Raw genomic sequence first — 23,211 nt, forward strand, 5'->3', positions numbered from 1 at the left:
TCCCCAAAGGCCCCGCCCCCTGCCCCAGTTCCGTCCCCTCCCGCCGCCACCTGTCGCTCCTGTCCCTCTGTCCGGGTGTCTCTCCGTCTGTCCGTCTGTCCCCGAGTCCCTCTGTCCTCCCCGTCCCTCTGTCACTGCTGTCCGTGTCCCTCTGTCTGTCCCCGTGTCCTCTCTGTCGGTGTCCGTCTGTCCCCTCTGTCCCCTCTGTCCCTTCTGTCCGTCTGTCCCCTCTGTCCGTGTGTCTGTCTGTCCCTGTCCCCTCTGTCCCCTCTGTGTGTCCGTCTGTCCCCGGTGTCCGTCTGTCCCTCTCTCCCCTCTGTGTGTCCGTCTGTCCCCCCCCCCCGTCCCCGTGTCCCCCTGTCCGTGTCCGTCGGTCTGTCCCCGGTGTCCGTCTGTCCCCTGTGTGTCCGTGTCCGTCTGTCCCCGGTGTCGGTGTGTCCGTCTGTCCCCGGTGTCGGTGTCCGTCTGTCCCCGCTGTCCGTGTGTCCCCGGTGTCGGTGTCCGTGTGTCCCCGGTATCGGTGTGTCCGTGTGTCCCCGGCGTGTCGGTGTGTCCGTGTGTCCCCGGTGTCGGTGTGTCCGTGTGTCCCTGTCTGTCCGTGTCCGTGTGTCCCCGGTGTCGGTGTGTCCGTGTGTCCCCGGTGTGTCCGTGTGTCCGGGATGTCTCCGGTGTCCGTCCGTCCGTCCCGGGGTCCCCTGGCTCTGCTCCTGGCGGCCGCGGCGTGTCCGGGCTGCGGGGAGCCCGTGCGGGAGCCGCTGCGGCTGCCGTGCGGTCACTGCTGCTGCGGCCACTGCCTGGCTCCGGACACTCCGGACACTCCTCCGGACACTCCGGACACTCCGGACACTCCGGACACACTGACCGCTGCCCTGGACACCGCTCCGGACAGACTGACCGCCGCTCCGGACACACTGACCACTGCGGACAGACTGACCGCTGCTCGAGACACCGCTCCGGACACACTGACCATCGCTGCGGACAGACTGACCATCGCTCGGGACAGACTGACCATCGCTCGGGACACTCCGGACACTGCTCCGGACAGACTGACCATCGCTCGGGACAGACTGACCATCGCTCGGGACACTCCGGACACTGCTCCGGACAGACTGACCATCGCTCGGGACAGACTGACCATCGCTCCGGACACACTGACCGGCGCTGAGGACAGACTGACCATCGCTCGGGACACTCCGGACACTGCTCCGGACACACTGACCATCGCTCGGGACAGACTGACCACTCCAGACACCACTCCAGCCACTCTGACCGCCCGGCTGACCACTCCAGTGACCCCTCGAGTGACCACTCCAGCCTGGCCGACCCCTCCAGTGACCACTCCGACCACTCCAGTGACCCCTCGAGTGACCACTCCAGCCTGGCCGACCCCTCCAGTGACCACTCCGACCACTCCAGTGACCCCTCGAGTGACCACTCCGGCCACTCCAGCCCCGCTGACCACTCGGGTGACCCCTCCAGTCCGACTGACCACTCCAGTGACCCCTGGAGTGACCACTCCAGTCCGACTGACCACTCCAGTGACCCCTCGAGTGACCACTCCGGCCAATCCAGTGACCGCTCCAGTCCGACTGACCACTCCAACTGCTCCAGTGACCCCTCCGGCCGCTCGAGTGACCCCTCCGGCCGCTCCAGTGACCCCTCCGGCCGCTCGAGTGACCCCTCCGGCCGCTCCGGTGACCCCTCCGGCCGCTCCAGTGACCTCTCCGGCCACTCGAGTGACCCCTCCGGCCGCTCCAGTGACCCCTCCGGCCACTCGAGTGACCCCTCCGGCCGCTCCAGTGACCCCTCCGGCCACTCGAGTGACCCCTCCGGCCACTCGAGTGACCCCTCCGGCCGCTCCAGTGACCCCTCCGGCCGCTCCGGCCGCCCGGGCTCCCCTCCCGCCGCTGTCCGGCCGCTGTCCGCAGTGTGGTCAGCGCTGTCCGGCGGGCCGGGCTCACCGGGCCGTGCCTTTGGCCATCGAGGCCCGAATCGCCCGGAGGCTCGCGGGGAGCGGGGGGAGGGGAGCCGGGGGGGTGGGGGAGGGGCGGCGGAGGAGGGGGAGGGGCGGCAGGTGAGAGGGGGAGGGGATTTGGGGGGATTTTGGGGAATTTTGGGGAGATTTGGGGAATTTGGGGCAATTTTGGGGAGATTTGGGGGGGTTTTGGGGGTGGGGGAGGGGCGGCAGGTGAGGGGGGGAGGGGATTTGGGGGGAATTTTCGGGAGATTTTGGGGAATTTTGGGGAGATTTTCGGGATTTGGGGGGGATTTTGGGGAATTTTCGGGAGATTTGGGGGAATTTTGGGGAGATTTTCGAAATTTGGGGGGGATTTGGGGCGATTTTGGGGGGTTATGGGGGTGGGGGAGGGGCGGCAGGTGAGAGGGGGGAGGGGATTTAGGGGGGTTTGGGAGATTTGGGGGAATTTTCTGGAGATTTGGGGGAATTTTGGGGAGATTTGGGGAATTTTTTTTGGAGATTTTCGGGATTTTGGGAGAGATTTTGGGGGGGATTTTCGAAATTTGGGGGGGATTTTGGGGGGGAATTTTGGGGGGGTTTGAGGGGATTTTGGGGATTTGAGGTGATTTGGGAGCGATTTTAGGGAATTTTGGGGAGATTTTCGAAATTTGGGGGGGATTTGGGGGAATTTTGGGGGAATTTTGGGGGGGTTTGAGGGGATTTTGGGGGAGTTTCTGGGGAAAATTTGGGGGGGGATTTTTGGGGAATTTTGAGGTTTTTTTGGGGGGCAAACTTCGGGATTTGAGAATTTCGGGAGACCCCCCCCCCCCCGGGAGGGGGGAGGGGTGGGAATTTTTGGGGCTCATTATTTTTTATGGGGGGATCCGCCCCTCCCCCACCCTCCCGCCCCTCCCCCACCCTCACGTGCCGGCGCCACCTGCGCGCCCGCCCCTCCCCCCACCCGGCCCGGTGACATTTTTGGGGGGTGACACTTTTGTTTTGGTCGCCTCCGCCCCTCCCCCACACCCCCCAAAAAAATTTCCCGGGGGGGGGGGGAGGGTGGTTTTTAATCCCCTCCCCCACCCCCAAAAATTTTATTTTTGGGTTTTTTTTTTCCCGTCCCCCACCCGCCCCAAAATTTTTATTTTTCTTTTTTTTCCCCTCCCCCACTCTCCAAATTTTATTTTTGGTTTTTTTATCCCCTCCCCCACCCCCCCAAATATTTTTGGGGGATTTTTTTTTCCCCTCCCCCACCCCCCAAAAAATTTCCCTTTTTTTTTTTTTGTTTTTTAACCCTTCCCCTCCCCCACCCCCAAAATTTTTTGGGGTTTTTTTTTTTCCCTCCCCCACCCCCCAAATTTTTTTCTTTTATTTTTTCCCCTCCCCCACCCCCCCAAATTTTTTGGTTTTTTTTTTTTTGTTTTTTAACCCTTCCCCTCCCCCACCCCCCCAAATTTTTTGGGGGGTTTTTTTTATCCCCTCCCCCACCCCCAAATTTTTTTTTTTATTTTTTTTTTTGCCTCCCCCACCCCCCAAATTTTTGGGTTTTTTTTTTCCCCTCCCCCACCCACCCCAAAATTTTTATTTTTATTCTATTTTTTTTTTTTTTTCCTCTCTCCGCAGCCTCGGGGCGCAGCTGAGAGCGGACGCCGCCCCTCCCCCACCCCGCCGGGACGCCGCCCCTCCCCCACCGTGAAGCCCCTCCCCCACCGTGAAGCCCCTCCCCCACCGTGAAGCCCCTCCCCCACAATAAAGCCCCTCCCCCACTCTGCGGCTCTCAGGGGTTCGCCTTTAATTGGGGTGGGGGGAGGGGAAACCCCGCCCCTCCCCCCACCCAAAAAAACTCCCCTCCCCCCCCTCCCCCCCCCCACCCCCCCCCGCGCGGGAATGGGGGAGGGGCGGGTGGGGGAGGGGCGGGGATTGAATTCCAGTGAAATTTGGGAAAAGTTTTTTTTTGGGGGGTGGGGGTGGGGGTGGGGGGGGAGGGGCTGAAATTCCGGGAATTTGGGGGAAAAACCCGGGAAATTGGGAAAAAAACCCGGGAAATTGGGAAAAAAGCGGGATTTTTGGGAAAAAACCCGGGAATTTTGGGGGGAAATCCCAGGAATTTGGGAAAAAAAATGTGAATTTGGGGGAAAATCCCGGGATTTTGGGGGAAAGTCCTGGGAATTTGGGGGAAAGTCCTGGGATTTTGGGGGAAAAAACCGGGAATTTTGGAAAAAACCCGGGAATTTGGGGAAAAACTCCCGGGATTTTGGGGAAAACCCCAGGAATTTAGGAAAACAACAGGAATTTGGGGAAAACCCCGGGAATTTGGGGGAAAAACCGGGAATTTTGGGCTGAAACTCAGGAAATTTGAGGAAAAATCCCTGGAATTTGGGAGAAAATTCCTGGATTTTGGGGAAAAACGCCGGGAATTTGGGGAAAAGCCGGGAATTTGGGGAAAAAAACTGGAAAATTGGGAAAAAACGCCGGGGTTTTGGGGCAAAATCCCAGGAATTTGGGAAAACATTGGGAATTTAGGGGGAAATCCTGGGAATTTGGGAAAAAACCAGGATTTTGGGCTGAAACTCAGGGAATTTGGGGAAAAATCCCGGGAATTTATGATGAAACTCCAGGATTTGGGGGAAAACTTTGGGATTTTGGGGAAAACTTTGGGATTTTGGGGAAATTTGGGGAAAATTTGGGAAAAAACTCCAGGATTTTGGGGAAAACGCCACAATTTTGGGGAAAATCCTGGGATTTTGGGGAAAAATCCCAGGAATTTATGAGAAAACTCCGGGAATTTGAGGAAAAGCCCCGGGATTTTTGGGCTGAAACTCCCGGGATTTTGGCATTAAAGCCCCGGAATTTTTTGGGTTAAAATCCCAGAATTTGAGGGACAAAAACTCCGGGGATTTTTGAGGTGAAATCCCGGAATTTGGGGCTGAAACGTTGGAATTTTGGCAATAAAACCCCGGAATTTCGGTCCTAAAACTCCAAAATTTGGATCCAAACCCGGAATTTGGGGTTAAAACTCCGGAATTTGGGGCTGAAACTCTGGAATTTTTTGGGCACCGTTTTGGGGTCATTTTGGGGGGATTTGGGCACCCGAAAACTTCAAAATTTGGGCCCAAATCCCCGAATTTGGTGCAAAATCCTGGAATTTGGGGCCCAAATCCCGGAATTTCACCCTTAAAACCCCAAAATTTGGTTCAAAATCCCCGAATTTGGGGCTAAAATCCTGGAATTTGGGGTAAAATCCCGGAATTTTGGGCTAAAATCCTGGAATTTGGGGCCAAGATATTCGAATTTGGGTCCCAAACCCCAGAATTTCACCCCTAAAACCCCAAAATTTGGGCCAAAATCCCCGAATTTGGGGCCAAACCCTGGAATTTTGGGGTCAAAATCCCGGAATTTGGGTCAAAATCCCGGAATTTGGGGTCAAAATCCCGGAATTTTGGGTCAAATCCTGGAATTTTGGGGTCAAATCCTGGAATTTGGGTCAAAATCCCGGAATTTGGGTCAAAACCCCGGAATTTGGGGTCAAATCCTGGAATTTGGGGTCAAAATCCCGGAATTTTGGGGCTAAAACCCCGGAATTTGGGGTAAAACCCTGGAATTTTGGGGTCAAAATCCCGGAATTTGGGGTCAAAACCCTGGAATTTGGGGTCAAATCCTGGAATTTGGGGTCAAAATCCCGGAATTTTGGGGCTAAAACCCCGGAATTTGGGGTAAAACCCCGGAATTTTGGGGTAAAATCCCGGAATTTCCCCCCTGAATCCCCGCCCCTCCCCCCAGGAATTCCCGATGGGGGGGGGGGGGGGGAGGGGGAGGGGCGCGCGCGGTGTGGGGGGAGGGGCCGGGGTTTGTGTGTGTGTGTGGTGGGGGAGGGGAGGGGAGGGGGGGTCCCAGCCCCTCCCCCTCAGTGCTCCATGGCGGTGGGGGGAGGGGCGGGGGTCACATTTTGGGGGTCCCCCCCCTCCCCCTCCCCCTCCCCCCCTTTCCCCTCCCCCCGCCGCCCCCGGCCCCGTTTGTGGCCCCGCACGCAGTGAAGGTGCCCGCAGGGCCCCTCCCCCACCCCCCGCCGCGCCCCTCCCCCTCCCCCCGCCCCTCCCCCGCCCCCCGAGCCTTCCTCCTCCTCCTCCTCCTCCTCCTCCTCCTCCTCCTCCTCCGAGCTCTCCGAGGAGCTCTCGCCGAACGCCCGCGGCTTCTCGTAGATGCAGCAGCCTGGGGAGGGGGCGACAGGGGGGGCGTTTGGGGGGGGCCCCGAGGGGTTTGGGGGGTCCTGAAGGGATTTGGGGGGCCCCGAGGGGTTTGGGGGGTCCTGAAGGGGTTTCAGGGGAGTTTGGGGGGTCCTGAAGGGATTTGGGGGGTCCTGAAGGGATTTTGGGGGGTCCTGGGGGAGTTTGGGGGGTCCTGAAGGGATTTTGGGGGAGTTTGTGGGGTCTTGAAGAGATTTTGGGGGAGTTTGGGGGGTCCTGGGGGAGTTTGGGGGGGTCCTGAGGGAGTTTTGGGGGGTCCTGAAGGGATTTTGGGGGAGAGTTTGGGGGGTCCTGAGGGAGTTTAGGGGATCCTGGGGGAGTTTGGGGGGTCCCCGAGGGGTTTGGGGGGTCCTGAGGGGATTTTGGGGGGTCCTGAAGGGGTTTTGGGGAGAGTTTGGGGGGTCCTGAGGGAATTTTGGGGGGTCCTGGGGGAGTTTGGGGGGTCCTGAAGGGATTTTGGGGAGAGTTTGGGGGGTCCCCAGAGGGTTTAGGGAGGTTTGGGGGGGGGTCCCAAAGGGGTTTGGGGGGTCCTGAAGGGGTTTGGGGGGTCCCCGAGGGGTTTGGGGGATCCTGAGGGAGTTTTGGGGGGTCCTGGGGGAGTTTGGGGGGTCCTGAAGGGATTTTGGGGAGAGTTTGGGGGGTCCTGGGGGAGTTTGGGGGAGTTTGGGGGGTCTTGAAGAGATTTTGGGGAGAGTTTGGGGGCTCCTGAAGGGATTTTGGGGGAGTTTGGGGGGTCCTGAGGGAGTTTTGGGGGGTCCTGGAGGGATTTTGGGGGAGTTTGGGGGGTCCTGAAGGGGTCTGGGGGGAGTTTGGGGGGTCCCTGAGGGGTTTGGGGGGTCCTGAGGGAGTTTTGGGGGGTCCTGGGGGAGTTTGGGGGGTCCTGAGGGAGTTTTGGGGAGAGTTTGGGGGGTCCCCAGGGGGTTTAGGGAGGTTTGGGGGGTCCTGAAGGGGTTTTGGGGGGTCCTGGGGGGGTTTGGGCACAGTTTTGGGGTGATTTTGGGGTGATTTGAGGCTGTTTTGGGGCTTTTTCGGGGGTTGTTTTGGGCACAGTTTTGGGGTGATTTCAGGGAGATTTGGGGTTATTTTGGGGCCATTTTTGGGGTAATTTTGGACTTATTTCGGGCACAGTTTTGGGGGGATTTTGGGATATTTTGGGTTGATTTTGGGATATTTTGGGGTGATTTTGGGCACAGTTTTGGGGTGATTTTGGGGTGATTTTGGGCACAGTTTTGGGGGGATTTTGGGATATTTTGGGTTGATTTTGGGATATTTTGGGGCCATTTTGGGCACAGTTTTGGGGTGATTTTGGGGCCATTTTGGGCACAGTTTTGGGGTGATTTTGGGGTGATTTTGGGGCCATTTTGGGCACAGTTTTGGGGTGATTTTGGGGTGATTTTGGGGCCATTTTGGGCACAGTTTTGGGGTGATTTTGGGGTGATTTTGGGGCCGTTTTGGGGCGATTTGGGGCGGATTTGGGGCTCACACTTGGAGGAACGCCGGCCCAGGTGCTCGTTGTCCACCGTGTCGCTCGACCACTCGACTTTTTTATCCGGCTTCCTCTTCCTCAGCTTCAGCGTCAGACTGCGCTGCTCCTGCGGTCACTCGGGGTCACTCGGGGTCACTCAGGGTCACTCAGGGTCACTCAGGGGTCACTCGGGGTCACTCGGGGTCATTCAGAGCTCATTGGGGTCACTCGGGGTCACTCAGGGTCACTCAGAGCTCATTGGGGTCACTCGGGGTCAGTGGGGTCCCTCAGGGGTCCCTCAGGGGTCCCCCGGGGGTCACTCAGGGTCACTTGGGGTCACTCAGGGGTCACTTAGGGTCACTCAGGGTCATTCAGGGGTCACTTAGGGTCACTCAGGGTCACTCTGTGTCCCCAGGGGTCACTCAGGGTCAGTCAGGGGTCACTTGGGATCACTTAGGGTCACTCAGAGCTCATTGGGGTCACTCGGGGTCACTCTGGGGTCACTCAGGGTCACCAAGGGACTGGGAATGGTCACTCTGTGTCCCCAGGGGTCACTCTGGGGTCACTCAGGGGTCACATTCCCATTCCCAGTCCCCAAAATCCCCTCCCACTACCCCAAATTCCCATTCCCAGTATCCAAATCCCCAAATTCCCATTCCCTGTCCCCAAATTCCCAAATTCCCAAATCCCATTCCCAATTCCCAAATCCCCAAATTCCCAGTATCCCCAATATCCCCAATTCCCGGTATTCCCGGTATTCCCGGTATCCCCAATTCCCGGTTCCCCCCCTCCCCCCTCTCACCGGTTCGGCCGTTCCGCTCTCGGTGACGGTGGCGGTGCCGCAGCCGCCGCTGTCCGCGGCCTCCGCCATCCCCCCGGGGCCTCTCCCGGGGCCTCTCCCGGGGCTCTCCCGGTACCGGCGGCCGTTACCGGGGCGGGGGAGGGGCCGGAACTGGGAAGGGCCGGGCCGCTCCCGCCGCCGCTCCCGGTGGGAACGGCGGAAATTTCGCCTCCACTTCCGGTTCGGCGCCGCTTCCGGTGAGTGCGGCAGCGAATGCGGCCCCCCCTGAGGGAGGCACTTCCGCCGTACGGAGAGGGGGGTTATGGGTAAAGGACGGGGCGGCGAGAGGGACAATTCAAGGCGGGGTTTGTTGAGGGCGTTTTGAGGGGGATTTTTTGGGAGGATTTTGGGGATTTTTTTGGAATTTTTGGGGGGGATTTTTGAGAGGAATTTTAGGGAATTTTTGGGGGATTTTGGGGTTTTTTTGGGGGATTTTGAGGGAATTTTTGGGAGGAATTTCAGGGAAATTTTGGGAATTTTTGGGGGGATTTTTTTTGGGTTTTTGGGGGGAATTTTTGAGACTTTTTGGGGATTTTTGGGGGACATTTTTGGGAAATTTTGGGGGGATTTTGGGGATTTTTTGGGAATTTTTTTGGGGGGATTTTTGAGAGGAATTTTAGGGAATTTTTGGGGGATTTTTGGGGAGTTTTTGGGGTTTTTTTGGGGGGGATTTTTTTGGGGATTTTGAGGGAATTTTTGGGAGGAATTTCAGGGAAATTTTGGGAATTTTGGGGGGGATTTTTTTGGGGTTTTTGGGGGGAATTTTTGAGACTTTTTGGGGATTTTTGGGGGGCATTTTTGGGAAATTTTGGGGGGAATTTTGGGGGGATTTTTAGGGAATTTTTGGGGGGAATTTTGGGGATTTTTAGGGAATTTTTGGGGGAAATTTTTGGGATTTTTTTTTGCGATTTTTAGGGAATTTTGGGGGAAATTTTTGGGATTTTTTGGGGATTTTTAGGGAATTTTGGGGGGGATTTTGGGGAGATTTTGGGGGTTTTTGGGGTCCCAAAAATCGAAACCGAGCCCGGATCCAGCGGGGGTCGCTTTTATTCCTCGGAAAGAGCCCAAAAATCGGGAATTTTTCAGGAATCTTCCTTCTCCTGAAACCTGCGGGGAAAAAAAGGCGGGAAATTTGGGGATTTTGGCGGGAAATTTGGGGATTTTTGGCGGGAAATTTGGAGATTTTGGCGGGAAAATTTGGGGGATTTTGGGGAAAATTTGGGGCTTTTAGGGGTAATTTTGGGAATTAATTTGGGGATAATTTGGGGTTAATTTGGGGGATTTTGGGGTTGTTTTTGTTGGAAAATTTGGAGGAATTTGAGGGTTTTTTTGGGTCAGTTTTGGGACGATTTTGGGTTTTTTAGGGGTTGTTTTGGGGATAATTTTGGTCAGTTTTGGGTCATTTTTTGGGTATTTTTTGGGTCATTTTTTGGGTGTTTTTTGGGAGTTTTTTTGGGTGTTTTTGGGTCAGTTTTAAGTCAGTTTTGGGTCAGTTTTGGGGTCAGTTTTGGGTGTTTTTTGGGTCAGTTTTGTGTCAGTTTTGGGTGTTTTTTGGGTCAGTTTTGTGTCAGTTTTGGGTGTTTTTTGGGTCAGTTTTGTGTCAGTTTTTGGGTGTTTTTTGGGTCAGTTTTGGGTCAGTTTTGGGTGTTTTTGTGTCAGTTTTTGGGTGTTTCTTGGCTCAGTTTGGGGTCAGTTTTGGGTCAGTTTTTGGATGTTTTTGGGGTCAGTTTTGGGTCAGTTTTTGGGTGTTTTTTGGGTAGTTTTTGGGTTATTTTTTGTGTCAGTTTTGGGTCAGTTTTTGGGTCAGTTTTGGGTCAGTTCTGGGGTCAGTTTTGGGTCAGTTTTTTGATGTTTTTGGGGTCAGTTTTGGGTCAGTTTTTGGGTGTTTTTGTGTCAGTTTTTGGGTGTTTTTTGGGTCAGTTTTGTGTCAGTTTTGTGTCAGTTTTTGGGTCAGTTTTTGGGTGTTTTTGGGTCAGTTTTGGGCTCAGTTTTTAGGTAGTTTTCGGGTGTTTTTGGGCTCAGTTTTTGGGTGTTTTTGTGTCAGTTTTTGGGTGTTTTTTGGCTCAGTTTGGGGTCAGTTTTGGGTCAGTTTTTGGGTGTTTTTTGGGTCAGTTTTTGTGTCAGTTTTGGGGTGTTTTTGGGGTCAGTTTTTGGGTAGTTTCTGGGTACTTTTTGGGTGTTTTTGGGGTGTTTTTGGGTCAGTTTTGGGTGTTTTTGTGTCAGTTTTTGGGTGTTTTTTGGGTCAGTTTTGTGTCAGTTTTGGGTCAGTTTTTGGGTGTTTTTGGGTCAGTTTTGGGCTCAGTTTTTAGGTAGTTTTCGGGTGTTTTTGGGGTCAGTTTTTGGGTAGTTTCTGGGTACTTTTTGGGTGTTTTTGGGGTGTTTTTGGGGTCAGTTTTTAGGTAGTTTTTGGGTGTTTTTGGGTGTTTTTGAGCTCTCACCCGCAGCGGGGGCAGCTGTAGAACACCGTCTGGCCCTCGTCGGCCGAGCGCATCTGACGCGTGTGGTAACTCATCCCCTCGTTCCCACAGCGGGGACAGCGCCGCTCCACCTGCCCCAAAATCCCCAGAATTATCCCCAAAATCCCGGGATTTAACCCCAAAATCCCCTCGTTCCCACAGCGGGAACAGCGCCGCTCCACCTGCCCCAAAATCCCGGGATTTAACCCCAAAATCCCCTCGTTCCCGCAGCGGGGACAGCGCCGCTCCACCTGCCCCAAAATCCCCGGAATTATCCCCAAAATCCCGGGAATTATCCCCAAAATCCCAGGATTTAACCCCAAAATCCCGGGATTTAACCCCAAAATCCCCTCGTTCCCACAGCGGGAACAGCGCCGCTCCACCTGCCCCAAAATCCCGGGATTTAACCCCAAAATCCCGGGAATTATCCCCAAAATCCCCTTGTTCCCGCAGCGGGGACAGCGCCGCTCCACCTGCCCCAAAATCCCCGGAATTATCCCCAAAAATCCTCGGGATTCATCCCAAAATCCCCTCGTTCCCACAGCGGGAACAGCGCCGCTCCACCTGCCCCAAAATCCCGGGATTTAACCCCAAAATCCCGGGAATTATCCCCAAAATCCTCAGGATTTATCCCAAAAAATCCTCGGGATTTAACCCCAAAATCCCCTCGTTCCCGCAGCGGGGACAGCGCCGCTCCACCTGCCCCAAAATCCCCAGAATTATCCCCAAAATCCCCTCATTCCCACAGCGGGGACAGCGCCGCTCCACCTGCCCCAAAATCCCCGGAATTATCCCCAAAAATCCTGGGACTTATCCCCAGAATCCCCGGAATTATCCCCCAAAATCCATGGGATTAATCCCAAAAATCCCCTGGGATTCCAGCCCCAAAATCCCCAGAGTTATCCCCAAAATCCTCGGATTTATCCCCAAAATTCCCTGGGATTTATCCCCAAAATCCCCGGATTTAACCCCAAAATTCCCTGGGATTCCAGCCCCAAAATCCCCGGATTTCTCCCCAAAATCCCCAGGAATTCATCCCAAAATTCCCAGTTTTAAATCCCCAAAATTCCCATTTTCTATCCCCCAAAAATTCCTGTTTTCCAGCCCCAAAAATTCACACTTTTTATCCCCCAAAAACTCCCAAAAATTCCCAAATTCCCCCCAAAAATCCCCCTAAAAAATTCCCAAATTTCCTTCCAAAATCCCCCAAAATTTCCCAAATTCCCCCCAAAAATTCCCACAAAAATTCCCAAAAATTCCCCAAAAAATTTTCCAAAATTCCCAAATTCCCCCCCAAAAAATCCCCCGAAAATTCCCAAATTCCTCCCAAAAATCCCCCCAAAATTTCCCAAATTCCCCCCCCAAAAATCCCCCCCAAAATTTCCAAATTCCCCCCCAAAATCCCCCCAAAAATTCCTCCCAAAATTCCCAAAAATTCCCCAAAAAATTCCCAAATCCCCCCTAAAAAATCCCCCCAAAAATTCCCAAATTCCCCCCAAAATTCCCGAAAATCCCCCCAAAATCCCCCCAAAAATTCCAAAATCCCCCCTAAAATTCCCCAAAATTTCCCAAATTCCCCCCCCAAAAATTCCAAATTCCCCCCAAAATCCCCCCAAAAATTCCAAAATCCCCCCTAAAATTCCCCAAAATTTCCCAAATTCCCCCCCCAAAAATTCCAAATTCCCCCCCAAAATCCCCCCAAAAATTCCTCCCAAAATTCCCAAAAATTCCCCCAAAAATTCCCAAATCCCCCCCAAAAATCCCCCCAAAAATTCCCAAAATTCCCCCCCCAAAAATTCCCAAATCCCCCCAAAATTCCCCCCAAAATTCCCAAATTCCTCCCAAAAATTCCCCCAAAAATTCCCAAATTCCCCCCAAAAAATTCCTCCCAAAATTCCCCAAAAAATTCCCAAATTCCCCCCCAAAATCCCCCCCAAAATTCCCAAAATTCCCCCAAAAAAATTCCCCAAAACCCCCAAAAATTCCCAAATTTTCTCCCCAAATTTCCCCGATTTTCCACTTTTCACCCCCAAAATTCCGGGTTTTTTTTTTTTTTTGCCCCTCCCCCACCCCGAAATCCTTTGGAATTTTTGGGATTTTTTTTTTTTGGGAATTGGGGGCCCCTCCCCTCCCCTCCCCCCCCTCACCGTGGGGCCCCCCTGGGGGGCGGCGGCCGCGCCCCTCCCCCCCCCGGCCCCGCCCGAGCCGAATTCCAGAAAAGTCCGGACGGTGCTGCCCTCGAAATCTGGGGGAAAAACGGGAATTTGGGGAAAAAACCGGAATTTGGGGGGAAAAAGGGGGATTTTGGGGGGGAAAATGGGGATTTTGGGGAATAAAATGGGGAAAAAATGTGAATTTTTGGGGAAAAAATGTGAATTTCTGGGGAAAAAATGGGAATTTTGGGGGGGAAAATGGGGAATTTTGGGGGAAAAAATGGGGATTTTTGGGGAATAAAATGGGGGAAAAATGGGAATTTTTGGGGAAAAAATGTGAATTTTTGGGGAAAAACGGGAATTTTAGGGGGGAAAATTGGGGATTTTGGGAGGAAAAATGGGAATTTTGGGAAATAAAATGGGGGAAAAATGGGAATTTTAGGGGGGAAAATGGGGATTTTGGGGGAAAAACGGGAATTTGGGGAAAAAACCGGAATTTTGGGGGAAAAATGGGAAATTTTGGGGGGAAAATGGGGATTTTGGGGGAAAATGGGGAATTTTGGGAGGAAAAATGGGGATTTTTTGGGGAAAAAAAGGGAATTTTGGTGGAAAAATGGGAATTTTTGGGGGGAAAATGAGAATTTTGGGGGGGGAAATGGGAAAAAAGGGAATTTTAGGGGGAAAATGGGGATTTTGGGAGGAAAAATGGGAATTTTAGGGGGAAAATGGGGATTTTGGGAGGAAAAATGGGGAATTCGGGGGAAAAAACGGGAATTTTAGGGGGGAAAATGGAGATTTTAGGGGAAAAATGGGAATTTTGGGAGGAAAATGGGAATTTTGGGGAATAAAATGGGAATTTTTTGGGGGAAAATGGGAATTTTGGGGGAAAAAATGGGGATTTTGGGGGAAAAACGGGAATTTTGGGGGGAAAACGGGAATTCTGGGGGAAAAAAATGGAATTTTAGGGGGGAAAACGGGAATTTTGGGGAAAAAATGGGAATTTCGGGGGAAAAATGGGGAATTTTGGGGAATAAAATGGGAATTTTTGGGGGAAAAATGGGAATTTTTGGGGAAAAAATGGGAATTTCGGGGGAAAAACGGGAATTTTTTGGGGAAAAATGGGGATTTTGGGGGAAAAAAGGGGAATTTCGGGAAAAAAGGGGAATTTTAGGGGAGAAAATGGGGATTTTGGGGAATGAAATGTGTTAAAAATGGGAATTTTTGGGGAAAAAAAGGGAATTTCGGTGGAAAAATGGGAATTTTGGGGGCAAAATGGGAATTTTGGGGAAAAATGGGAATTTTTGGGGGGAAAACGGGAATTTTGGGGAATAAAATGGGGAAAAAATGGGAATTCTGGGGGGAAATGGGGAAAAAAGGGAATTTTAGGGGGCAAAATGGGGATTTTGGGAGGAAAAATGGGAATTTTTGGGGGAAAATGGAGAAAATTCAGGAATTCTGGGGGATAAATGGGAATTTTGGGGAAAAAAGGGAATTTCTTTTAGGATTTGTGGATTTTTATGGGGTTTTGATGGGATTTTTTTTATTTTAATGGGATTTTTTTGGATTTCAATGGGATTTCAATGGGATTTTTGGATTTAAATGGGATTTCAATGGGATTTAAATGGGATTTCAATGGGATTTCAATGGGATTTCAATGGGATTTAAATGGGATTTCAATGGGATTTCAATGGGATTTTTTGGATTTTAATGGGATTTTTTTTTATTTAAATGGGATTTTAATGGGATTTTTTGATTTCAATGGGATTTCAATGGATTTTTTTTTAATTTAAATGGGATTTCTTTGGATTTCAATGGGATTTTTTTTAATTTAAATGTGATTTTTTTGGATTTAAATGGGATTTAATGGGATTTTTTTGGATTTCAATGGGATTTCAATGGGATTTTTTGATTTAAATGGGATTTTAATGGGATTTTTTGGATTTCAATTGGATTTCTTTGGATTTAAATGGGATTTTTTGGATTTTAATGGGATTCTTTTTTATTTAAATGGGATTTTAATGGGATTTTTTGATTTAAATGGGATTTCCATGGGAATTTTTGGATTTCAATGGGAATTTTTTGGGATTTGGGGGATTTAAATGGGATTTTTTTGGATTTCAATGGGATTTTTTGATTTAAATGGGATTTTTTTTGATTTAGATGGGAATTTTTGGATTTCAATGGGATTTTAATGGGATTTTTTGATTTAAATGGGATTTCAATGGATTTTTTTTTTTATTTAAATGGGATTTTTTTGGATTTAAATGGAATTTTAGTGGGATTTTTTGGATTTCAACGGAATTTTAATGGGATTTTTTGGATTTCAATGGAATTTTAATGGGATTTTTTGGATTTCAATGGGATTTTAATGGGATTTTTTTAGTTTTCCTCGGGGATTTTGGGTTTTTTCGGGGTTTTTTGCCCCAAACCTGAGCACTGGATGCTGAAGTGGCAGTGGGGGCAGCCGGGGAAGGATTTCCAGGGGAATTTTTGGATTTCAATGGGAATTTTTTGGGATTTGGGGGATTTAAATGGGTTTTTTTTGGGTTTCAATGGGATTTCAATGGGATTTTTTTTTATTTCAATGGGATTTACATAGGATTTTTTGATTTAAATGGGATTTTTTTGATTTAAATGGGATTTCTTTGGATTTAAATGGGATTTCAATGGGATTTTTTTTTATTTAAATGGGATTTCAATGGGATTTTTTGATTTAAATGGGATTTTAGTGGGATTTTTTGATTTCAATGGGATTTTTTTGGATTTCAATGGGATTTTTTGGATTTCAATGGGATTTCAATGGATTTTTTTTTAATTTCAATGGGATTTTTTGGGGATTTTGGGTTTTTTTGCCCCAAACCTGAGCACTGGATGCTGAAGTGGCAGCGGGGGCAGCGAACGCAGCCGGGGGCGCCGGGCCGGGGCAGGACGGAGCCGCACTCGGGGCAGAATTCCAGCCGGGATTGGAAGCGGGACTGGGGGAATTCCATGGCTGGGGGGAGGGGGGAAGGGTCAGGGGAGGGGTCCCAGACCCCCCCAAAATCCCCTCCAAAAAAACCCCCAGGAGTTTATACAGAAAAAAAAACAAAATTAAAAATTTATCCTTTTAAAATCCAAATTTATATCCCAAAAAAACCCCAAATTTACCCCTTTAAAATTCAAATTTATCCCCCTAAAAAGCCCCAAATTTATCCACAAATAAACCCAAATTTATCCCCCAAAAAAACCCCAAATTTACCCCCAAAAACCCCAAATTTATCCTTTTAAAATCCAAATTTATCTCCCAAAAAACCCCAAATTTATCAACAAATAAACTGAAATTTATCCCCAAAAAACCCCAAATTTACCCCTTTAAAATTCAAATTTATCTCCCAAAGAACCCCAAATTTACCCTTTTAAAATCAAAATTTATCTCCCAAAAAAGCCCCAAATTTATCCACAAATAAACTGAAATTTATCCCCCCAAAAAACCCCAAATTTACCCCAAAAACCCCAAAAATTTACCTATAAAAAAATCCCCAAAAAACCCCAAATTTACCCTTTTAAAATCCAAATTTATCCCCCTAAAAAGCCCCAAATTTATCCACAAATAAACCCAAATTTATCCCTCAAAAAAACCCCAAATTTACCCCTTTAAAATCCAAATTTATTTCCCAAAAAACCCCCAAATTTATCCACAAATAAACCCAAATTTACCCTTTTAAAATGTAAATTTATCTCCCAAAAACCCCCCAAATTTACCCCAAAAAACCCAAAAATTTACCCACAAAAAAATCCCCAAATAATCACAAATTTACGGATTTAAAACCCAAATTTATCCCCCCCAAAAAACCCCAATTTATCCACAAATAACCCCAATTTTACCCCCAAAAAAACCTCAAATTTACCCACACAAAACCCCCAAATTTATCCCAAAAAACCAAAATTTCCCCCCCAAAATTTCCCCCCTAAAATCCCAATTTTACCCCCCAAAAAACCCCCAGAAATTCCCCCTAAAACCCCTCAAAATTTCCTCCAAAAAACCCCAAATTTCCCTCCAAAAATCCCGATTTTACCCCACAAAAAATTCCCAAATTTACCCCCAAAAAAACCCCAACATTCCCTCAGAAAAATCCCAATTTTTCCCCTCACAAAACCCCAAATTCTCCCCCAAAAAAATCCAAATTTCCTTCCAAAAATCCCGATTTTACCCCACAAAAAAATCCCAAATTTACCCCAAAATTCCCTCGGAAAAAAACCCCAAAACGTCCTCCCAAAAAATCCAAATTTACCCCCAAAAAAACCCCAAAATTCCCTCAGAAAAATCCCAATTTTTCCCCTCACAAAACCCCGAATTCCCCCTCACAAAACCCGAATTTATCCCGCAAAAAACCCCCAAATCCCCCCCCAAAAACCCAAATTTACCCGGAATTCCCCCCAAAATCGTCCCCTCCCAACTTTCCCCACCCCCCCCTTTCCCCTCACCCCCCAAAATTCCCAAAATCCCCTCAGAAATTCCCAAAAATCCCCGAAATCCCGCCAAAAATCCCCCAAATCCGCCCCTCCCCCACCTCCTCCCGGAGCCACCTCAGCGCGCGCGGGAAACTCCACAAGCCCCGCCCCTTCCCTTACGTCACATCCGCTCCCCTCAGATCGCCGGAAACCTCCCTAGAGCGACCCCGGGGAGCTCTTAATTAACCCCGATTAATTAATTACCGCGTTAATTACGCTGAGGGGGCGTGGATTGAGAGGGGGCGTGGTTACGGCGGAAAGGCGGGGCCGCGCGGACTCATTTGCATATCAAGAGCGGCTTGGCGCGCCGCGATTGGTCGGCTTGAAGGAGCGGGTGGGCGTGGCTTTGGCGGTTGTTGCCATGGCGACACTTCCGGTGCGGCCGACCGGAAGTGGCGGCGCTGCCGGGAGGCGCCGCCGGTACTGAGGGGAGGGGGGGGGCGGGGGTCGAATTTTGGGAATTTTTGAGGGGAAATTTGGGAATTTTTCGGGGAATTTGGGAATTTTGAGGGGTGGGGAGGCGGGGGGAAGCGAAGGGGGCGGGGAGGGGAGATCGGGAAGGGTTAAAAAGGAGCCGGGGGCGGAATTGGGGATTTTTTGGGAATTTTTTAGGAATTTCGTGAGGGGTTTTTGGGGATTTTTTTTTTGTTTTTCCTGAGTTTTTTTGGGAAAGATTTTAGAGATTTTCGGGATTTTTTTTCCGGGTGTTTTTTTGGGAGGGTTTCGGGGTTGTTTTCTGGATTTTGTTTTTGTTTTTCCCGATTTTTATCGGGAGGGATTTGAGGGATTTTTTTTTTTTGGCTTTTCCCGAATATTTTGGGGTTTTTTTTGGAGTTTTTTAAAGGTTTTTTTAGGGTATTTTTCGGGGTTTGGAGGTTTTTTTTGGGGAGGAGTTTTACAAAGTTTTTGGGATTTATTTTTATTATTTTTATGAGGTTTTTGGGTGTATTTTAAGGTTTATTTTTATTATTTTTTGGGGAATTTTAGGTTTTTATTATTTTTTGGGCTTTTTTGGTGGGTATTTTATGAGATTTTTATCATTTATTTTAATTATTTTTAGGGGTTTTTTTGGGTGAATTTTGTGAGATTTTGGGATTTTTTTGGGTGGGAATTTTATGAGATTTTTTTAGGATTTATTTTCATTTTTTTTGGGAATTTTTTGGGTGAATTTTCTGTGGTTTTGTGGTTTCTTTTGGGTGAATTTCCTCAGATTTTGGGATCTTTTTTTTGTGGAAATTTTATAATATTTTTTAGGATTTATTTTTATTATTTTTGGGGTTTTTTTTCAGGTTAATTTTGTGAAATTTTGGGGGTTTTTTGGTTGAATTTCCTCCGATTTTGGGGTTTTTTTGGGTTAATTTTGTGAGGTTTGAGGGTTTTTTTGGGTGAATTTCCTCAAATTTTGTTTTTTTTTTTCCAATTCTGATTTTCAGGATTTTTTCCATCCTCACCCCATCAGAAAATTCCCAAATTTTTAATTTTTCCCCCATTTTTTTTCCCTTTTCCAGGAGCTCAGCGGATCCTCCCCTCCCCCAACATCCGGAACCTTCCGGGAGCTGCGAAATTCCAGAATTTTCCAACCCCCAAAAAAATTCCCGAGGGATCCTCTGGAATTCGGGGGGGGAGGGGGGAACCCCAGCGACCCCCCTCCCCCTGCAGCAGAACCAGGTAAATCCCGGGATTTAGCCCAAAAAAAACGGGAAAAAAACGGAATTTCGGGAAATCCCAACCCGGATTTGTCCAAAAAATTCAGGATTTTTACCCAAAAATTCGGGATTTCTACCCAAAAATTCAGGATTTCCCCCAAAAATTTGGGATTTTTACCCAAAAATTTGGGATTTTACCCAAAAATTTGGGATTATACCCAAAAATTCAGGATTTTACCCAAAAATTTGGGATTTTCCCCAAAAATTTGGGATTTTCCCCAAAAATTTGGGATTTTTACCCAAATATTTGGGATTTTTACCGAAAAATTTGGGATTATACCCAAAAATTCAAGATTTTTACTGAAATATTTGGGATTTTTACCCAAAAATTTGGGATTTTTTTCCAAAACTTCTGGATTTTACTCAAAAATCTGAATTGTTTGGAATTTTTTTTTAAATTTTTTTTCCCTTTTTTTGGGTTTTTAGGAGATTTTTGGGGGTTTTCGGACAGAGGGAAAAATCGGGATTTAGGAGAAATTTTTTTTAGGAGAAAATCCAAAATCCTCCAAAAAATTGGGAATTTGGGGGTTTTTTTCCCAAAAATTGAGGAATTTGGAGTTTTTCCCTCCCAAAATTCAGAAATTTGGGGATTTTCCCTCCCAAAATTCAGGATTTTGGGGGGTTTCCTCCCAAAAATTCAGGAATTTCTGGATTTTTCCTCCCAAAATTTAAGAATTTTGGGGGTTTTTTCCCCCAGAATTGAAGAATTTGGGCTTTTTCTTTCCCAAAATTCAGGATTTTGATGATTTTCCCCCCCAAAATTGACGAATTCGAGGATTTTTCCTCCCAAAATTCAGCAATTTTGGCTTTTTCCCTCCAAAATTCCCGGCGGGAAGGTGGAAAAAAGCGGGAAAATTCCACGGATTTGGGGAATTTTGGGATTTTTTGGGATTGACCCCATTGGCCGCCGCCCGGAGGGGCCGGAAAATCCCAGATTTTGCTGCCTCAGCACTTCCAGCCGCAGCCGGAGCCGCTTTTGGGGCAAAACTCCCGGGATTTGGGGCCGGAATTCCCGGAATTCCGCGGCGATTCCCAGAATTCCACGTCAATTCCTGCGATTTCTGGCTCAAATCCCGGGATTTCTGCTCAAATCCGGCGGATTTCGGGCTCAAATCCCAGAATTTCGAGCTCGGAGCTTCCGGGGTTTCCTGGGAACCTCCAGATTTGGGAAGAAATCCGGGAATTCCGGGAAAACCCCAGCGTTTCCCCGCCGGTAATTCCTCCCCTTCCCAAATTATTCCACTTTTTCCCACTTTTTCCCCCTTTTCCGACGGCTTTTCCGGGTTTTTTTGGGGCGTTTTCCGGGAATTTCGGGGCTGTTTCCTTTTCCCTTCCCTTTCCCGTCGCTCCCACCCCTCTGGATCCCGTTTTTTTGGGATAAAATCCCGCTTTTCCGGCCTTTTCTCTGCCTCTTTAATTCGCTTTTTCCGCCGCCGACGTGGCCGGGGCCAAGTTTAACCCTTGAGTTTCTCTCGGGTTCAGCGATCCCGGGACTTTTTTCCCGGGTGTTTTTTTGGGGAGATTTCCTGGTTTTTTCACATTTTTCCCATTTTTTTTAACTCTCCTCTATTTTTATCCCCTTTTCCCTGCAGTTTTTCCCTTTTTTCCCGTTTTTTTTGGAGCTTTCCTGGTTTTTTTCCCCAATTTTTTTAACCCTTCCATATTTTTCTCCTTTTTTCCCTGGGATTTTTCCCCCCATTTTTCCTCTCCTTGTTTTGTTGTTTTTTTTAAAATTTATTTTTTCTCAATTCCCCTTTTTTCCCCCTCCCCTTTTTTCCTCTTTTTTTTTTGCTTTTTTCCCTCTTTTTTCCCCTTTATTTCTCTTTTCTTTTCTTGTTTATTTCTCTTTTTTCCCCCCCTTTTTCCCCCCTTCCCAAACCCCAAATCCAGGAAATTTTTCCCACAAATTTAATCCAAATTTTCCCCCATTTTTTCTTCTCCATTTTTCCCCATTTCCCCCATTTTTTCCCCCATTTCCCCCCATTCCTAACCCATTTTTTTCCCCCATTTCTCTCATTTCTTTTCCCCATTTCCCCCAATTTTTTCCCCCATTTTTCCCAATTTCCCCCATTTTTTCCCCATTTCTGACCCATTTTTCCCCCAATTTCCCCCATTTTCTCCCATTTTCCCCATTTTTTTCCCATTTACCCCAATTTTTTCCCCATTTTCCCCCATTCCTAACTCATTTTTCCCATTTTTTCCCCATTTCCCCCCATTTTTTTTCCCATTTCTTCCCCCATTTCTTTTCCCATTTTCCCCCATTTTTTTCCCCATTTTTTCCCCCATTTCCCCCCATTCCTAACCCATTTTTTCCCCCATATTTCCCCCATTTTTTTCCCCCCATTTTTTCCCAATTTCCCCCATATTTCCCCCATTTTTTTTCCCCCATTTTTTCCCAATTTCCCCCGTTTTCCCCCCATTTTTAACCCCTTCTCCTCCTCCTGCCCAGCCCCATGTGAAGGATGCTCAAGAAGACCACCCTTGCTCTGGCCGGGGCCGCGCTCTTCCTCGCCTGGAACTGCCTCCTCCTCCTCTTCCTCTGGAGCCGCCCCCCTTCCTTCCCCGCCCCTCCGGAGATTCCGGAAAATTCCCGGCACCTCCCGGCGCAGCTCCTCCGCCTGGCCCAGGACGCCGAGTCCGAGCTCCGCCTCCAGCGCCAGCTCCTCCTCCAAATCCAGCTCTCCTCCCGCCTCCGCCGCCAAAAAACCCCGAAACCGCCCCAAATCTCCACCCCGGCGCCGGATCCGGATCAATTCCCGGTGATCCCGGTGCTGGTCCTGGCCTGCGACCGCAGCTCCGTCCGGCGCTGCCTGGATAAAATCCTCCTCTACCGCCCCAGCGCCCGGCGCTTCCCGGTCATCGTCTCGCAGGACTGCGGCCACGCCGAGACGGCGGCGGTCATCGCCTCCTACGGCCGCGCCGTGGCTCACATCCGCCAGCCCGACCTCTCGGACGTGCCGGTGCCGCCGGAGCACCGCAAGTTCCAGGGCTATTACCGCATCTCCCGGCACTACCGCTGGGCGCTGGGCCAGGTGTTCCGCACCTTCCGCTACCGCGCCGCCATCGTGGTGGAGGACGACCTGGAGGTGGCGCCGGATTTCTTCGAGTACTTCCAGGCGGTCCTGCCGCTCCTCCGCGGGGATCCCACGCTCTGGTGCGCCTCGGCGTGGAACGACAACGGCCGCGAGGGGCTGGTGGACGCGGCGCGCGCCGAGCTGCTCTACCGCACCGATTTCTTCCCCGGCTTGGGTTGGTTGTTGCTGGCGGAACTTTGGGAGGAGCTGGAACCCAAATGGCCGGCGGCGTTTTGGGACGATTGGATGAGGCAGCCGGAGCAGCGGCGCGGCCGTTCCTGCGTCCGGCCGGAAGTGTCCAGGACGATGACCTTCGGCCGCAAGGGCGTCAGCCACGGGCAGTTCTTCGATCAGTACCTAAAGTTCATCAAACTCAACGACCGCTTCGTGCCTTTCACCCAAATGGACCTTTCTTACCTCAAAAAGGACGAGTACGAACGTTTCTTCATCCAGCAGGTTTATTCCGCTCCCGAAATCCAACTGGAGGAGCTCCAGAAAGGAGCGGGGAGGGATTCGGGGCCGGTCAGGCTCCAATATCGAGGCCGGGATTCCTTCAAGGTTTTGGCCAAAGCTTTGGGTTTGATGGACGACCTCAAATCCGGCGTCCCCCGCGCTGGTTACCGCGGCGTGGTCAGCGTCGTGTGCCGGGGACGCCGCGTCTTCCTGGCGCCGCCCTCGGACTGGACGGGGTACGACCCCTCCTGGAGCTGATTTTGGGGGGGTTTGGGCGTTTTTGGGGGTGAAATTGGGGGTTTTGCAGAATAAAAAGTGGAAAACGGGGGTTTCGCCCCGGAATTCCAGGTTTGCATCGCTGCCGCTCGCGT

The 23,211-nt window shown here is 49.9% G+C and overlaps 4 protein-coding genes across 4 annotated transcripts; 2 read left to right on the forward strand and 2 right to left on the reverse strand.

Moving 5' to 3' along the window:
* The first annotated feature begins 31 nt into the window (after positions 1-31).
* On the forward strand, positions 32-2,078 carry LOC147647831 (uncharacterized). The gene has a single exon (XM_086870678.1). The coding sequence runs from the start codon at positions 660-662 to the stop codon at positions 2,076-2,078; it is 1,419 nt and encodes a 472-aa protein (XP_086726804.1). The 5' UTR covers positions 32-659.
* Positions 2,079-3,732: 1,654 nt separating this feature from the next.
* On the reverse strand, positions 3,733-9,117 carry PPP1R11 (protein phosphatase 1 regulatory inhibitor subunit 11). Its single transcript, XM_086870800.1, has 3 exons — positions 8,469-9,117; positions 7,685-7,793; positions 3,733-6,166 (listed from the first exon to the last, which is right to left on the reverse strand). Exons 1-3 carry the CDS (start codon positions 9,051-9,053, stop codon positions 5,862-5,864), a joined length of 999 nt encoding a protein of 332 aa, XP_086726926.1. The 5' UTR covers positions 9,054-9,117; the 3' UTR covers positions 3,733-5,861.
* A 419-nt stretch (positions 9,118-9,536) lies between these two features.
* Positions 9,537-17,730, reverse strand: POLR1H (RNA polymerase I subunit H). Its single transcript, XM_086870823.1, has 5 exons — positions 17,667-17,730; positions 15,977-16,108; positions 13,111-13,208; positions 10,946-11,055; positions 9,537-9,614 (listed from the first exon to the last, which is right to left on the reverse strand). Exons 2-5 carry the CDS (start codon positions 16,104-16,106, stop codon positions 9,590-9,592), a joined length of 363 nt encoding a protein of 120 aa, XP_086726949.1. The 5' UTR covers positions 16,107-16,108; positions 17,667-17,730; the 3' UTR covers positions 9,537-9,589.
* Positions 17,731-17,811: 81 nt separating this feature from the next.
* On the forward strand, positions 17,812-23,200 carry MGAT1 (alpha-1,3-mannosyl-glycoprotein 2-beta-N-acetylglucosaminyltransferase). The gene is made up of 3 exons (XM_086870789.1): positions 17,812-18,027; positions 19,116-19,275; positions 21,763-23,200. The coding sequence occupies exon 3, from the start codon at positions 21,776-21,778 to the stop codon at positions 23,096-23,098; it is 1,323 nt and encodes a 440-aa protein (XP_086726915.1). The 5' UTR covers positions 17,812-18,027; positions 19,116-19,275; positions 21,763-21,775; the 3' UTR covers positions 23,099-23,200.
* Positions 23,201-23,211: the final 11 nt, after the last annotated feature.

Source organism: Cyanistes caeruleus, chromosome 33, assembly GCF_971803275.1.
Source record: "Cyanistes caeruleus chromosome 33, bCyaCae1.hap1.1, whole genome shotgun sequence".
NCBI classification, from domain to species: Eukaryota; Metazoa; Chordata; class Aves; order Passeriformes; family Paridae; genus Cyanistes; species Cyanistes caeruleus.

Bases quoted from the DNA above. Each gene is read 5' to 3' on its own strand.
- LOC147647831 (XM_086870678.1), top strand. From the start codon at position 660: ATGTCTCCGGTGTCCGTCCGTCCGTCCCGGGGTCCCCTGGCTCTGCTC.
- PPP1R11 (XM_086870800.1), bottom strand. From the start codon at position 9,053: ATGTCCCCCAAAAATCCCCAAAAAGTCTCAAAAATTCCCCCCAAAAAC. The intron at 7,794-8,468 runs GTGAGAGGGGGG...GAGTGACCGCAG, and splicing joins AGAGCGGAACGGCCGAACCG to GAGCAGCGCAGTCTGACGCT. The intron at 6,167-7,684 runs GTGAGCCCCAAA...CCCCCTCCCCAG, and splicing joins GGGCCGGCGTTCCTCCAAGT to GCTGCTGCATCTACGAGAAG.
- POLR1H (XM_086870823.1), bottom strand. From the start codon at position 16,106: ATGGAATTCCCCCAGTCCCGCTTCCAATCCCGGCTGGAATTCTGCCCC. The intron at 13,209-15,976 runs GTTTGGGGCAAA...TTTTTCCCCCAG, and splicing joins CTTCAGCATCCAGTGCTCAG to ATTTCGAGGGCAGCACCGTC. The intron at 11,056-13,110 runs GTGAGGGGGGGG...ATTTTGGGGCAG, and splicing joins CCCCCCAGGGGGGCCCCACG to GTGGAGCGGCGCTGTCCCCG.
- MGAT1 (XM_086870789.1), top strand. From the start codon at position 21,776: ATGCTCAAGAAGACCACCCTTGCTCTGGCCGGGGCCGCGCTCTTCCTC.